The 13,336-nt window shown below is 40.8% G+C and overlaps 2 protein-coding genes across 5 annotated transcripts in view; one reads left to right on the top strand and one right to left on the bottom strand.

The window, feature by feature from the left end:
• Positions 1-44: 44 nt before the first annotated feature.
• On the top strand, positions 45-8,708 carry LOC5510529 (2-Hydroxyacid oxidase 1). The gene is made up of 6 exons (XM_001630957.3): positions 45-227; positions 3,579-3,719; positions 3,840-3,991; positions 5,229-5,710; positions 6,072-6,230; positions 6,726-8,708. Exons 2-6 carry the CDS (start codon positions 3,583-3,585, stop codon positions 6,861-6,863), a joined length of 1,068 nt encoding a protein of 355 aa, XP_001631007.2. The 5' UTR covers positions 45-227; positions 3,579-3,582; the 3' UTR covers positions 6,864-8,708.
• Positions 7,598-13,336, bottom strand: part of LOC116606934 (prominin-1-A) — a 21,015-nt gene continuing 15,276 nt past the window's right edge. The window contains exons 19-27 of one of the 4 annotated variants that reach the window (XM_048728583.1): positions 13,089-13,169; positions 12,175-12,243; positions 11,898-11,987; positions 11,090-11,217; positions 10,971-11,015; positions 10,508-10,543; positions 9,825-9,873; positions 8,831-8,874; positions 7,598-8,698 (exon numbers count right to left, since the gene is read on the bottom strand). In XM_048728583.1, coding sequence (XP_048584540.1) covers positions 9,828-9,873; positions 10,508-10,543; positions 10,971-11,015; positions 11,090-11,217; positions 11,898-11,987; positions 12,175-12,243; positions 13,089-13,169 — 495 coding nt within the window. In that variant the 3' untranslated portion in view covers positions 7,598-8,698; positions 8,831-8,874; positions 9,825-9,827. The remainder of the gene's footprint in view (positions 8,699-8,830; positions 8,875-9,824; positions 9,874-10,507; positions 10,544-10,970; positions 11,016-11,089; positions 11,218-11,897; positions 11,988-12,174; positions 12,244-13,088; positions 13,170-13,336) is intronic. The other 3 variants (XM_048728585.1, XM_048728587.1, XM_048728586.1) reach the window with 3 other exon arrangements.

Genomic DNA, 13,336 nt, shown 5'->3' with positions numbered 1-13,336 from the left:
TTTTTTTTTTTTACCGCCGTCTGATAAATGAGTAACTCGATCCCCAGAGGTGCGTTTTTTTAGGTCGTTATCATATTCACTGGACGGATTTCTATAATTGACGTATCACCTCTTAGTGTCACGCACGCATTCACCTCAAGCTTGTGAGGACTAGTATACAGAGGGCAGATGGCAGTATTGTTATAAGTCTACTACCGTGGCTACAGGGTCCCGCTACAAAGGTTTTGGTAAGTGAGTGTATTTCAATGGATTTATCAAATTTGACCTCGCAACAAATATTACCAATAGCCTGGCCGTCTTACAAATATCGAGAATTTAGTAGCGGGTTTCGGTGGTTGAAAGTAATAAACATTTAGCAGGCCAGAAATGAACGTTTAGCAGGCCAGAAATGACCATTAGAAGGTCAGAGGATAGTCCTATCTATCTGTATTTAAAAATTTCAACCAGAATCGTTATTTGTGTGCATCTGATAAACTACCCTGCTAGCAGAGGTCTCTTTTCTTGTATTCGAATACAAAGTCGAAGAGACCTCTGCTAACATGGTACTGATTAACTACTGATACCCTCGCTAAAACTGAACCAGTTCCCACTTTTAGTACCTTTAGAATGATCCCAATTTGCCCTCCGACCTTTGAAGAACTCCAATTTAATGCGCTGTATGTGTATAGTAACCCGCGAATGCTAGCGGCTTGGTTTGTTCGTAAAACGCGAAGCGCCAGTAAATCATTTAATTAGTTAATCCAGCTGAGAGAGTCAGAGGCCGAGATACGAAACGAGGACCGAGACTCGAGACTTTAGGCCGAGATTCGAACAACACATCAAGAAAATCATATAAGGGAGCTAATATATTCCTTATTTGGAAACACTGCATGATTCTTGTCATTTTAAGGGTTGCCTTATCCCAGGCGCTTCGTAAACGTTATGTCGTGTAATCAGAAAAAATCAGTGAATGTGTCCATCTTTAGTCAATGGAGAAGGTCTCCGAAAAGAAAGTAAGATTCCTCGGTACCAGACCCCCAAAACGACAACGTTTTCTTATAGATTTCTAAAATATTAATGTAAAGTTTTACTATGAATTTTATTATCTAAAAAACATTGCGTAGGCAATGCACGCTCAGTGATGGGAGAAATGTGTTGTTCATCGTTTTCAGAGAGGAATTGCATTCTCTATCACGTGCCCCACCTAAATATTTAAAAAAAGTATAAGGAGATGCTTAGTAGCAGTAGAAGTATGTAGTAGTCGGAGTATGTAGGAGAAGGAGTATGTAGCAGTAGGAGTATGTAGCAGTAGGAGTATGTAGCAGTAGGAGTATGTAGCAGTAGGAGTATGTAGCAGTAGGAGTATGTAGCAGTAGGAGTATGTAGCAGTAGGAGTATGTAGCAGTAGGAGTATGTAGCAGTAGGAGTATGTAGCAGTAGGAGTATGTAGCAGTAGGAGTATGTAGCAGTAGGAGTATGTAGCAGTAGGAGTATATAGCAGTAGGAGAATGCAGCACTAGGAGAATGTAGCAGTAGGAGTATGTAGCACTAGGAGAATGTAGCAGTAGGAGTATATAGCAGTAGGAGAATGTAGCAGTAGGAGTATGTAGCAGTAGGAGTATGTAGCAGTAGGAGTATGTAGCAGTAGGAGTATGTAGCAGTAGGAGTATGTAGCAGTAGGAGAATGCAGCACTAGGAGAATGTAGCAGTAGGAGTATGTAGCACTAGGAGAATGTAGCAGTAGGAGTATATAGCAGTAGGAGAATGTAGCAGTAGGAGAATGTAGCAGTAGGAGTATATAGCACTAGAAGTATATAGCACTAGGAGAATGTAGCAGTAGGAGTATGTAGCAGTAGGAGTATATAGCAGTAGGAGAATGCAGCACTAGGAGAATGTAGCAGTAGGAGTATGTAGCAGTAGGAGTATGTAGCAGTAGGAGAATGTAGCAGTAGGAGAATGTAGCAGTAGGAGTATGTAGCAGTAGGAGTATGTAGCAGTAGGAGTATGTAGCACTAGGAGAATGTAGCAGTAGGAGTATGTAGCACTAGGAGAATGTAGCAGTATGAGTATATAGCAGTAGGAGAATGTAGCAGTAGGAGAATGTAGCAATAGGAGTATGTAGCAGTAGGAGAATGCAGCACTAGGAGAATGTAGCAGTAGGAGAATGTAGCAGTAGGAGTATGTAGCAGTACGAGTATGTAACAGTAGGAGTATATAGCAGTAGGAGAATGCAGCACTAGGAGAATGTAGCAGTAGGAGAATGTAGCAGTAGGAGTGTGTAGCAGTAGGAGTATGTAGCAGTAGGAGTATGTAGCAGTAGGAGAATGCAGCACTAGGAGAATGTAGCAGTAGGAGAATGTAGCAGTAGAGTATGTAGCAGTAGGAGTATGTAGCACTAGGAGAATGTAGCAGTAGGAGTATGTAGCAGTAGGAGTATATAGCAGTAGGAGTATATAGCACTAGGAGAATCTAGCAGTAGGAGTATGTAGCAGTAGGAGTATGTAGCAGTAGGAGTATGTAGCAGTAGGAGTATATAGCAGTAGGAGAATGCAGCACTAGGAGAATGTAGCAGTAGGAGTATGTAGCAGTAGGAGTATGTAGCACTAGGAGAATGTAGCAGTAGGAGTATATAGCAGTAGGAGAATGTAGCAGTAGGAGTATGTAGCAGTAGGAGTATGTAGCAGTAGGAGTATGTAGCAGTAGGAGTATGTAGCAGTAGGAGTATGTAGCAGTAGGAGTATGTAGCAGTAGGAGAAAGCAGCACTAGGAGAATGTAGCAGTAGGAGTATGTAGCACTAGGAGAATGTAGCAGTAGGAGTATATAGCAGTAGGAGAATGTAGCAGTAGGAGTATGTAGCAGTAGGAGTATATAGCAGTAGGAGTATGTAGCAGTAGGAGAATGTAGCAGTAGGAGTATGTAGCAGTAGGAGTATATAGCAGTAGGAGTATATAGCACTAGGAGAATGTAGCAGTAGAAGTATGTAGCAGTAGGAGTATGTAGCAGTAGGAGTATGCAGCAGTAGGAGTATCTAGCAGTAGGAGTATGTAGCAGTAGGAGTATGTAGCAGTAGGAGTATATAGCAGTAGGAGAATGCAGCACTAGGAGAATGTAGCAGTAGGAGTATGTAGCAGTAGGAGTATATAGCAGTAGGAGAATGTAGCAGTAGGAGTATGTAGCAGTAGGAGTATGTAGCAGTAGGAGTATATAGCAGTAGTAGAATGCAGCACTAGGAGAATGTAGCAGTAGGAGAATGTAGCAGTAGGAGTATGTAGCAGTAGGAGTATGTAGCAGTCATTGCTGTGCCCCTGTAATGCATTTTCGCGTTTTTCGTCACGACATAAGACAAGTATGATCAACAAACAGTGACCACAACCAAACCTGTTTTATTCTTAAGACAACTAAAGTTTTTCCTGCGCATTAATAAGTGAACTGTAAAATACTAGCTACACACACAATGTCGGGCACAAGGCGGAACGCTAGCACGAACGCGGGATGGCTGATTAACGAGGAATGGTACAGTTTGGGCCCAAATTCTAATACGCGGATTGACGGTATAAATCCTTAAGATCAATAAGTCCGCATTTTTTTCTGATCATAGCGACATGTCAGACGAGCCCGTGTGTCTGGATGATATCGAGGCTCTCGCTGGGAAGAACCTGAACGAAAGGTCTTACGCGTATTTCGTCAGTGGTGCCGGCGAGGAGGACACTTTAAAAGAGAATAGACAGGCGTTTAAAAGGTATGGACAAATTAATGTGCTCACTCAAAAATATCAAAAAGTAAAATAATAAAATGGCAAGAAGTAATGTGGCTAGAAAGATGTTTGATAGTTCATGAGCTGATCTTCGGTCTTCTTCAGAATAAAGCTACGGCCGCGTATGCTCCGCGGTATCTCACATGTAGACCTGCGCACGAGTGTGCTTGGTCATCCAATCAGCATGCCCGTATGTATTGCACCAGTTGCTGTTCAGAAATGTGCTCACCCGGATGGAGAGATTGCCACGGTCCGAGGTTAGAGCATTGACCAAGAATCAGGGTGACACACATAGCTACAAACTCCTACTGCTACATACTCCTAGTGCTACAAACTCCTACTGCTACATACTCCTACTGCTACATACTCCTACTGCTACATACTCCTACTGCTACATACTCCTACTGCTATATACTCCTACTGCTACATACTCCTACTGCTACATACTCCTACTGCTACATACTCCTACTGCTATATACTCCTACTGCTACATACTCCTACTGCTACATACTCCTACTGCTACATTCTCCTACTGCTATATACTCCTACTGCTACATTCTCCTACTGCTATATACTCCTACTGCTACATTCTCCTACTGCTATATACTCCTACTGCTACATACTCCTCCTGCTACATTTTCCTAATGCTACATTAGTGTGAAACAGATAGCCTGCGTGACCCAGATAGCGTGCGTGACACATACAGCGTGTGGGAAGCTGAAAGCCTTCGTGATTTATATAGCCTGCGTGACACATACAGCGAGTGTGAAACAGAATGCCTGCGTGACCAAGATAGCGTACGTGACACATAACACATAAAACAGAGCTTATCAGATCTTTTGATCCTAGGCCCATACACAGGGGGGTGCAGGGGCTGCGAACGCACCCCCTTACACACACACAACGGCCAAACGTCCACTTTCGGTTCTCAATAGACGTGCTATTATTTCTAGACAAAACTATTAAGCATCAGCTAGATCACTCTGGTATATGTAGCCAAATCCGACAATAAACGTCCGGTGGAGATACTGCAAAGGCATGATCAGATTTTTATCAGAGAACTCCCTCCCAGGTCCACTTTTTTCGGATTTCGCACCCCCCCCCCCCCCCCCCAAGAAAAATCCTGCGTACGGGCCTGAACTCCCCTCTTTGTGTCGCATTTCCATGCGAATGGTTAACGATACCCTAGACCCAGATGGCTTTCTTTCAAGTTATTCTTAGTAAATCGTTATAATAGCCGACCACTATACATTATCTGGGTAATGACGGTCACAGGAAGTTTAAGCAATAGATTTCTGTACCATTTCCAAGAATTTCTCCCATATTTCAAACTATTTTCTTGTACCATTTCATTCATTTCCTGCTACCATATCCTTTATATTCCACCCCATTTTTGTATTTCATTCATTACTTTCGTTCATATTTCACACTATTTTCTTTTAGATTTCACACTATTTTCATTCATATTTCACACTATTATTTTCTCGTCGAAAGCTGCGGCAGGTCAAGACATCGCCATGGTGCTTAGTATGTATGGCACATCTACATTTGAGGAGGTAACCGCGGCATCACCGCAGGCGCTCAAGTGGTTCTTGATTTACATATTGCGAGACAGACATCTTTTCACCTCTCTCGTGAGGCGCGCTGAGAATGCCGGGTACCAAGCTCTGGTACTCAACGTGGACTCCCCCGTGGTGTCTGGGTTAGTGAACCGGAGATGCCTAAAAGCTGGCCGTGTGATTGGGCAGCCTGGAGACCCGTCATTGGCTCTTCTAGAAGATAACGATGATAACGAGATAGTTGAACACGTGATCAGCTGGGAGAGCGTTGATTGGGTAAAGTCTGTGACCAGACTGCCGGTTGTGCTGAAGGGGATTCTGACTCCTGAGGACGCGAGGCTTGCGGTGGAGCACGGGATTGACGGGATCATGGTGTCCAATCACGGAGGACGCCAGCTAGACGGTGTCCTGGCTTCGGTAAGCGTTTTTATCTAAAAGCAGTTAAAGAATCGCAATCCTGCAACCCAGCTCTGAAGGGATATTAAATGAGTACTAATACGCAGGGGTTAGAGTCATCTTGGTCAAGAATCCCTCCCTCTCCTCCACACTAAAGTTAGGGTAATTCTCACTTCTATTATCACAATTATTGTCGTTTGGATCCCAGGACCGTAGCAGTCCCCGAAATATTGGGGAGCACAATACAGAAACATTAAGAAAATATTTGGGGGGCACAGCCACGCCCCACTGGTCATTCCCTTTTTTTTTTTTTGGGGGGGGGGGGGGAGCACCCCTTGCTACGGCCCTGGATCCATATGGAAGGTCATTTTTATGTCATCAGATTGAGGCTTTGCCTGCGATATCGGAGGCCGTGCAGGGGAAACTGGAGATTTTTATGGACGGAGGAGTGAGACTGGGTACGGATGTCTTCAAGGCATTAGCGCTTGGCGCCCGCGCCGTGTTCATTGGCCGTCCGGTGATATGGGGACTTGGCTACAAGGTCAAGTATTCTATAGGCTCGCATGATGATGTACCTTGTCTTCACAAACAACACCGTCATCATTGCCAAGATATGCGACAATTTTAGCTGAAGCCATATGTTATCATAACCTCAATTTTCGCTATAGATCACCTCGTGATTCGTGACCTAACCACAAACTACCACGCTATCATCACCGACACCAGCGTAACTAAAATATCGATTATCATAACCACTTACACCTACAGCCATCACTATCTTCACGGCCATCATCATGGTGACATTTTTATCATCATCACCAACTTTATCATAATCATCTTCATCATTACCATCATCTCCTCATCTTTATCATCATCACCACCATGTTTATAATCATCATCATCACCATCATCGTTATCGTCAAAATCGCAACATTTCATACCACCACCACTTTTATCAGTACAGCTGTTTAATCGCTGGCTTTCACAATCGCCCGTGATGAGGTGCAGTTCTCAATTTCCCCGCGTCTTATTCTAGGGTGAGGCGGGTGTGCGTAAGGTCCTTGGTCTCTTGCGGGAAGAGCTACGACTCGCAATGATACTCTCGGGCTGCGGGTCCTTGGCAGACATCACCCGCTCACACGTCATCACCGGTAGAGCTTCATCGCAACTATGAAGACATCTTGACTATTGACGTTACGTCATTACAACTATGATGGCATCATTGGCATCGCGACCGTCATTCATATCATTGACGTCACTTCATCGGTAATATGATGTCATTGGTTTTTTTGTCACGTCATCACGACTATGACGTTATCATTGGTGTCAAGTCGAGGCTCTTAGCTCATCATTAAAATTCAGTAGTTGCAGGTATGTGAGCATTTTTGTGTTTCCTAGACATGACGTCTATGACGTCAGCGAATGGCACGTCACCGTGACTTTGACGTCATGATAAAAAGCAGGGAACGTAGTGAAGACTAAAATAGTGTCGTCATCAATGTCACAGTGTCAACTTTCACGCCCTATACAGTCGTTTGACAAAAGGTTGTCATCAACCGGCTTTGCGACTTACGCGACAAGCCCGCATGTAAGCATGGGTAAAAACCACTGAAGCGCTTAGCTGCATATATTAGCCACGCATAACTTCAGACTTAGACGTGGTAGCGGTGGCTAATAAATGCAGCTAGGCGCTACAGTACTTTTTACCCATGCTTACATGCGGGCTTGTCAAGTAGTCGCAAAATCGGTTGACGACAACCTTTTGTCAAACGACTGTAAATAAAGATCCAATATCATACAATTCTGGTAATTTCACCGATTGCTTAAGGAAGAAGGGGCGGTGGTATAAAATTCCATTCACCCAATCCAGTTTATGGATGTATAATTTAGTCACAATTAACTCGGATATGTCAATCACAGTTTAATGCAGCTTTTTATGAATCTATAAAGCCATATCCAATCACTAAAATCTATATTTCTAACATCAACTTTACACAAATAAGCTAACCAAAGCGCTACCAATCAGCAATCACGGACTATATTGACACATTAAGGGCTTGGTTCGTCACGTGACAACACGCGGGACACCTAATTATTCAATTTATCATGATGCAATCATACAACCCATTTTCTTTCTTTTTGTTTTTGTAAAAATGCTTTTAAGTAATCATTTAGTTGTTCAGAAAGGCGACGGTCATACAAATCGCAAATATTTCAAATAATAATAATAATAATAGTAATAATAATAACAATATATAGAATAAAAAAAATGGTGTTCGCTTGGAATTGATAAATAGAAAAGCGCTTTATATGACCCGGACATAACCACACGAGAGCCTATTATACATGTCTTCCTATCTGTAACGAATTATACCCAAGCATTGGAAATAGAGAATTAGTTAAATATTTTTTTACAAGGATTTTTGTTTTGTTTTGCTTGATAATGCGGAGGATAGCGATTCTCTCATGCGAGTAAGGAAAACATTTTGAAGTATATACCAGATCCATATTTTGCTTCAAAAGAAAAACCACTAGAAATGGTTGGCGTAAATAGGTGGGATGAAACAATTTACGTTAACAGTGCTAAAAAAAAAACGTGTAAGCATACTAATCGTTATGTTATATGGCAGTTTGCAGTTTAAATGCCGTCATTTTTTAAACAATAAGGCTGGTTCGCTCTCAAGAGACTGGAACCAGTCTTGCTTTTTTTTTTCAGCGCTGTAATTTCCAACTGCTTCAAGACTGGGGTGACTTTTCATCATCCGTAAAAAAATGGTGGTTTTACTCCCTACCCCCTACCCCCACCACCACCACCACCACAGGTCGCCCTGACATTGACTCCAAAAGTATGTCTCGTTATAAAATGGGCTATACTATGCTTTGCCTATAAACCTGGTTCAGGATGACCAACCGATTTGGCCAATCATCAAGCTTCTGGATTTCTCCAAGGGCAGGATCAGTTTAGTACGTTGGCTTTAGTATCTTGACGATGGGTAAACACCATTTTTACTGTTAAAAATTAGAACAAAATCAGAAGGAAAAAAATGGTCACCGGGATAAATAGACTAATAAGAAGCAAGAATGCAGAGTTTTTCAGAAGTGGTTATTGCTTTATAGCGTATGCGTTAATTTAGACTTTACCTTAAATGTTGGACAGGAAGAGAGCATGCATTTCTCAGTGTTTGCTAGGGACAACATTAGAGGTGTATAGGACGTTAATTTAATTATCTTCTGGTTTCAGCTGGCAATACACATTTCGCCGTTAGTACAAATAATATATAGAGAACACATTACAATGGTTAATTACACCTAGATGCACGTTCACCATGCTTTCTGCGTGGCTTCTTTCTTTAGAGTCATGCTGACAACTTTCAGAACGTTAACCGATCAAAAATGCCAATGCTAAATGGCATTGTTCTAATGAGAACTTTGATTGGTAAAAACGCTTTAGTATATCCCGCTTCCTGGGTCATCTTTAACGTTAATCCATGAAACACTGACTGCTTATTAGTAAGTAAATATAGCTTCAGCATTTAGAAATCAATGATTTATTGTTAAGCTTGACCAGGTAAAGTACAAAAGCGATTCGCATACCATACAGTCCATTATTATTTGGTTTAAATAGCTGTTGATGGCAAGTTATTCTTATTGCTTACAATGATGAATGAGATCATCATGACAATTATGACTATCATAATAAAGATAACGGTGATCACGATGATAATGATAATGATAGTGATGATAAAAATGAAGATGATGTTGATGATTATACTAAAGATGAAAGTGATAATGTTGATAATGATAAAGATGATAGTGATGATGATGATGACACTAAAAATGATAGTGATGATGATAATAAAGATGATAGTGATGATGACGATAATAAAGATGATAGTAGTGATGATGATGTTGATGGCGGATGTAGTCGTGGCTGTGCCGTGTAGTGGTGATAATGATCATATGGCGGTGACATCGAAGATCTTTGATTTTAGTCGCATTATAATCACTGATGAAGTTTCTGGTTTAATTTCGCTAGGGTGTTACTAGCACGTGTTAGTTATTCAAACGTGAAGCAGCTCAGGCATTTATTTTAGGTTCTCATGGGGCATTCAATGTATGCCATACTACTGTTTACCGTCTAATATTGCGGGGGCGCTGAGGGGGCCTTGGGGTACACTGAATTTCTGGCGAAATAAAAGAAACAGAAGTCAGACATCGCGACATGCGCAGTGAACGCAACTGAGAGAATTGACACGATGCGACGAATATAAAGATAGTGATTCGATCTGTCTGTCTGTCCGTCCGTCCGTCTGTCTTTAGACAAACGGCAATCTGTCTGTCTGTCTGATAGTAGACAAACGGCAATCTAACGATTTGATTTAATTAGTTCAATTGATTTATACTTGTTTTATCAAAGGTTTTCTTAATTATTAATAATTTAGATGGACAATTTAGATCAATAATGCCGTTGAAAAAAAACACAATAAAAAAAACAATCAAAATATATCATCAAATAATTTATAATAATAAAAATAAAAAATAAATAAAAAAATTAAATTTAAAAAAATAAATTTAATAATTTAATTAAAAAGAGAACAAATACAATAAGCAACCAAAAGAAGGGGAACGTTCAAGAACCACAATCCAATACAATAAGCAATCAACAGAAGAGAAGCGTTAAAAACAACAATCCAATACAATAAGCAATCAACAGTAGGGGGGCGTTCAAGAACAACAATACAATACAATAAGCAATCAACAGAAAGGGGGCGTTCAAGAACAACAATACAATGTAATATAAATTATATGACTTCTTACTTTGGATTCGCCCACAGCTTCTTTTCTTGGCCAACGCTGAAAAGGGACATGATTGACAATTAGCCTAGAAAAGGTGCAGGGAACAAAACTTTACACCGTAAATAAATAGATAAACAAACAAATAAATCTCCCTCGATCTCATTTCCTCCGCAACTCTAGCACCATGCATCCCCCTCAAGCCCCATCACAGGAAGTCTTTCCTGTCTGCCTTAACACGTTTGATTCTACCCCATCACAAAACGTCTTTCCTGTCTGCCTTAACACGTTTGATTCTACCCCATCACAAAACGTCTTTCCTGTCTGCCTTAACACGTTTGATTCTACCCCATCACAAAACGTCTTTCCTGTCTGCCTTAACACGTTTGATTCTACCCCATCACAAAACGTCTTTCCTGTCTGCCTTAACACGTTTGATTCTAACCCATTCCAGGCATCGTCCAGATTTATGTTGATATTAACTTACTCGTTGTATGGCGGCGGCTGAGCCATCTCAAAAGCTTCCATTCCGCTGTGAAAAAACAAAAACAAAAAATGTTGATAATTGTTCGCGTTGCGAAGTGTCCAGGACAAGTGTCTACTCACGCCATGCCTTCCTGGTCAAAGTCGCTTTCGTACTTCATGCAGCGATAGTGTTTGGCCAACTTGACGCTGAAGATGATGGAGGGTATGAAGAAAAACAAGCAGAATCCCATCGACAGCCAGAAACCATTCTAACGATGAAAAAACATTATCAAATAATCTCGTTATATAGTAAATAAGTCATTATTTTGAGATATCGGAAGAGTTTCACTTTGTCAAATTGTGTTTTGTTGTTGTTACTTTACAGTGACATACATTTCCCCGATTTCAAGGTTGGATACACTTCGAGGTTGGATGCACGCCGTTGGACAAACTAGATGAGGGGTTGTAAGCATTTGACTATCTTTCAAGGATGTTTGCAGACTGGCAAATTTTGTTTCACTGTACATATAGTTATACATATAAGACTTACCAGGCCCGTACCCAGGACTTTTCTTTGAGGGTGGGGGAGGGGGCTTGGGGAGGGTGTGAGTTTTCTGATTAAAATTTTGACCACCCCCGAAAGAACAAAAAGGAATTTTTTTATGCCATTGTAGTATCTTCACAGAACGTCTAATAGACTATTATCGGATTTGGCATATTTTGTACACTGTACATATGAGTATGTTAGACTTACGTATGGGTAAAGCAGACTTGAAGGGCATATTTTGTTCACTGTACATATAAGTATGTAAGACTTATAAATGGGTAAAGCAGACTGGAAGGGCATATTTTGTTCACTTTACATATGAGTATGTAAGACTTACGAATGGGTAAAGCAGACTGGAAGGGCATATTTTGATCATTGTACATATGAGTATGTAAGACTTACAAATGGGTAAAGCAGATCGTTGCACATGTACATCACGGTTCCATCAAAGATGTTGGTCAAAGGCTTGCATTTTCCAATATTGTTTTCCACCTGCAAAACAGCAAGACACAAGTTTTTGAGTAAACACAGCTAGGAACCTAGCTATTTGAAGTACGTTATTCAAGATTTTTTGTTGACGGCTATTTTAGGCCCATGAATAAAGTATGGTCAATTGCTTTATGTGGAACAACTCTTGGCTGGGACATATGTACTCCTAAAAGAAGCAGTCAGAACTCACCAGATTAAGAACGTGGTCTGTAAATTGGTAACCCCAGCCAAGAACGCGAGCAGCAAACTTGGCGACCGTCTGAGAAGCAATGCAACCACATGTATTACCGACGAAGTTATCTGTTCCTATTATGAATTTTCTCTAATACAGAAGTCACGTGCCTTGTTCGTGAATATAAGCCTAATACAGAAGTCACGTGTCCTCGTCATGGATATTTCTCTAATACAGAAGTCACGTGTCCTTATCGTGAATAAAAGCCTTATACAGAAGTCACGCGTCCTCGTCATGAATATTTCTCTAATACAGAAGTCACGTGTCCTCGTCATGAATATTTCTTTAATACAGAAGTCACGTGTCCTCGTCATGAATATTTCTCTAATACAGAAGTCACGTGTACTCGTCAAGAATATTTCTCTAATACAGAAGTCACGTGTCCTGGTCATGAATATTTCTATAATACAGAAGTCACGTGTACTCGTAAAGAATATTTCTCTAATACAGAAGTCACGTGTCCTGGTCATGAATATTTCTCTAATACAGAAGTCACGTGTACTCGTCAAGAATATTTCTCTAATACAGAAGTCACGTGTCCTGGTCATGAGTATTTCTCTAATACAATAGTCACGTGTCCTAGTCATGAGTATTTCTCTAATACAGAAGTCACGTGTCCTGGTCATGAATATTTCTCTAATACAGAAGTCACGTGTCCTCGTCTAGAATATAAGCCTAATACAGAAGTCACGTGTCCTCGTCATGAATATTAACTAAATACAATAGTCACGTGTCCTCGTCGTGATTATTAGTCTAATACAAAAGTCGTATTCTGTCCGTGTTTTGTACATGTACATAAGGGATGTCCTGCCTTCATTTCGGCATGGATACAAAGGTTAGATTTAATAAGAAAATAATTTCCCGTCACTCACTGTGGCAATATCCGGGCCCGCGCTGTAATACAGATATTGCTCTGCCTTTTCTGCTTCGTTTAGAGCGTTTACAGCAGCATTCTACGGAATAAAGTAATAAACAATTATTCAGTATTCAAGAGTGCTATAAATCTCTACTAAGGTTTTTAGTTTCTATGCAATGGAATGCAACTACAGTAATTGAGTATGATGAATTGTTTACTATGTTTATGAGGGTGATGATGATGAACTGTTAACTATGTTTATGA

The sequence above is a fragment of the Nematostella vectensis genome, chromosome 6 (genome assembly GCF_932526225.1).
Source record: "Nematostella vectensis chromosome 6, jaNemVect1.1, whole genome shotgun sequence".
In the NCBI taxonomy this organism is placed as follows: domain Eukaryota; kingdom Metazoa; phylum Cnidaria; class Anthozoa; order Actiniaria; family Edwardsiidae; genus Nematostella; species Nematostella vectensis.
The sequence above is the reverse complement of the archived record's forward strand: the minus strand, read 5'-3'. Positions and strand labels throughout refer to the sequence as shown.

Excerpts from the sequence above, each read along its gene's own strand:
- LOC5510529 (XM_001630957.3), top strand. The coding sequence starts at position 3,583 with ATGTCAGACGAGCCCGTGTGTCTGGATGATATCGAGGCTCTCGCTGGG. Across the intron at positions 5,711-6,071 it reads TAGACGGTGTCCTGGCTTCG|ATTGAGGCTTTGCCTGCGAT; the intron begins GTAAGCGTTTTT and ends TTATGTCATCAG. Across the intron at positions 6,231-6,725 it reads TATGGGGACTTGGCTACAAG|GGTGAGGCGGGTGTGCGTAA; the intron begins GTCAAGTATTCT and ends GTCTTATTCTAG.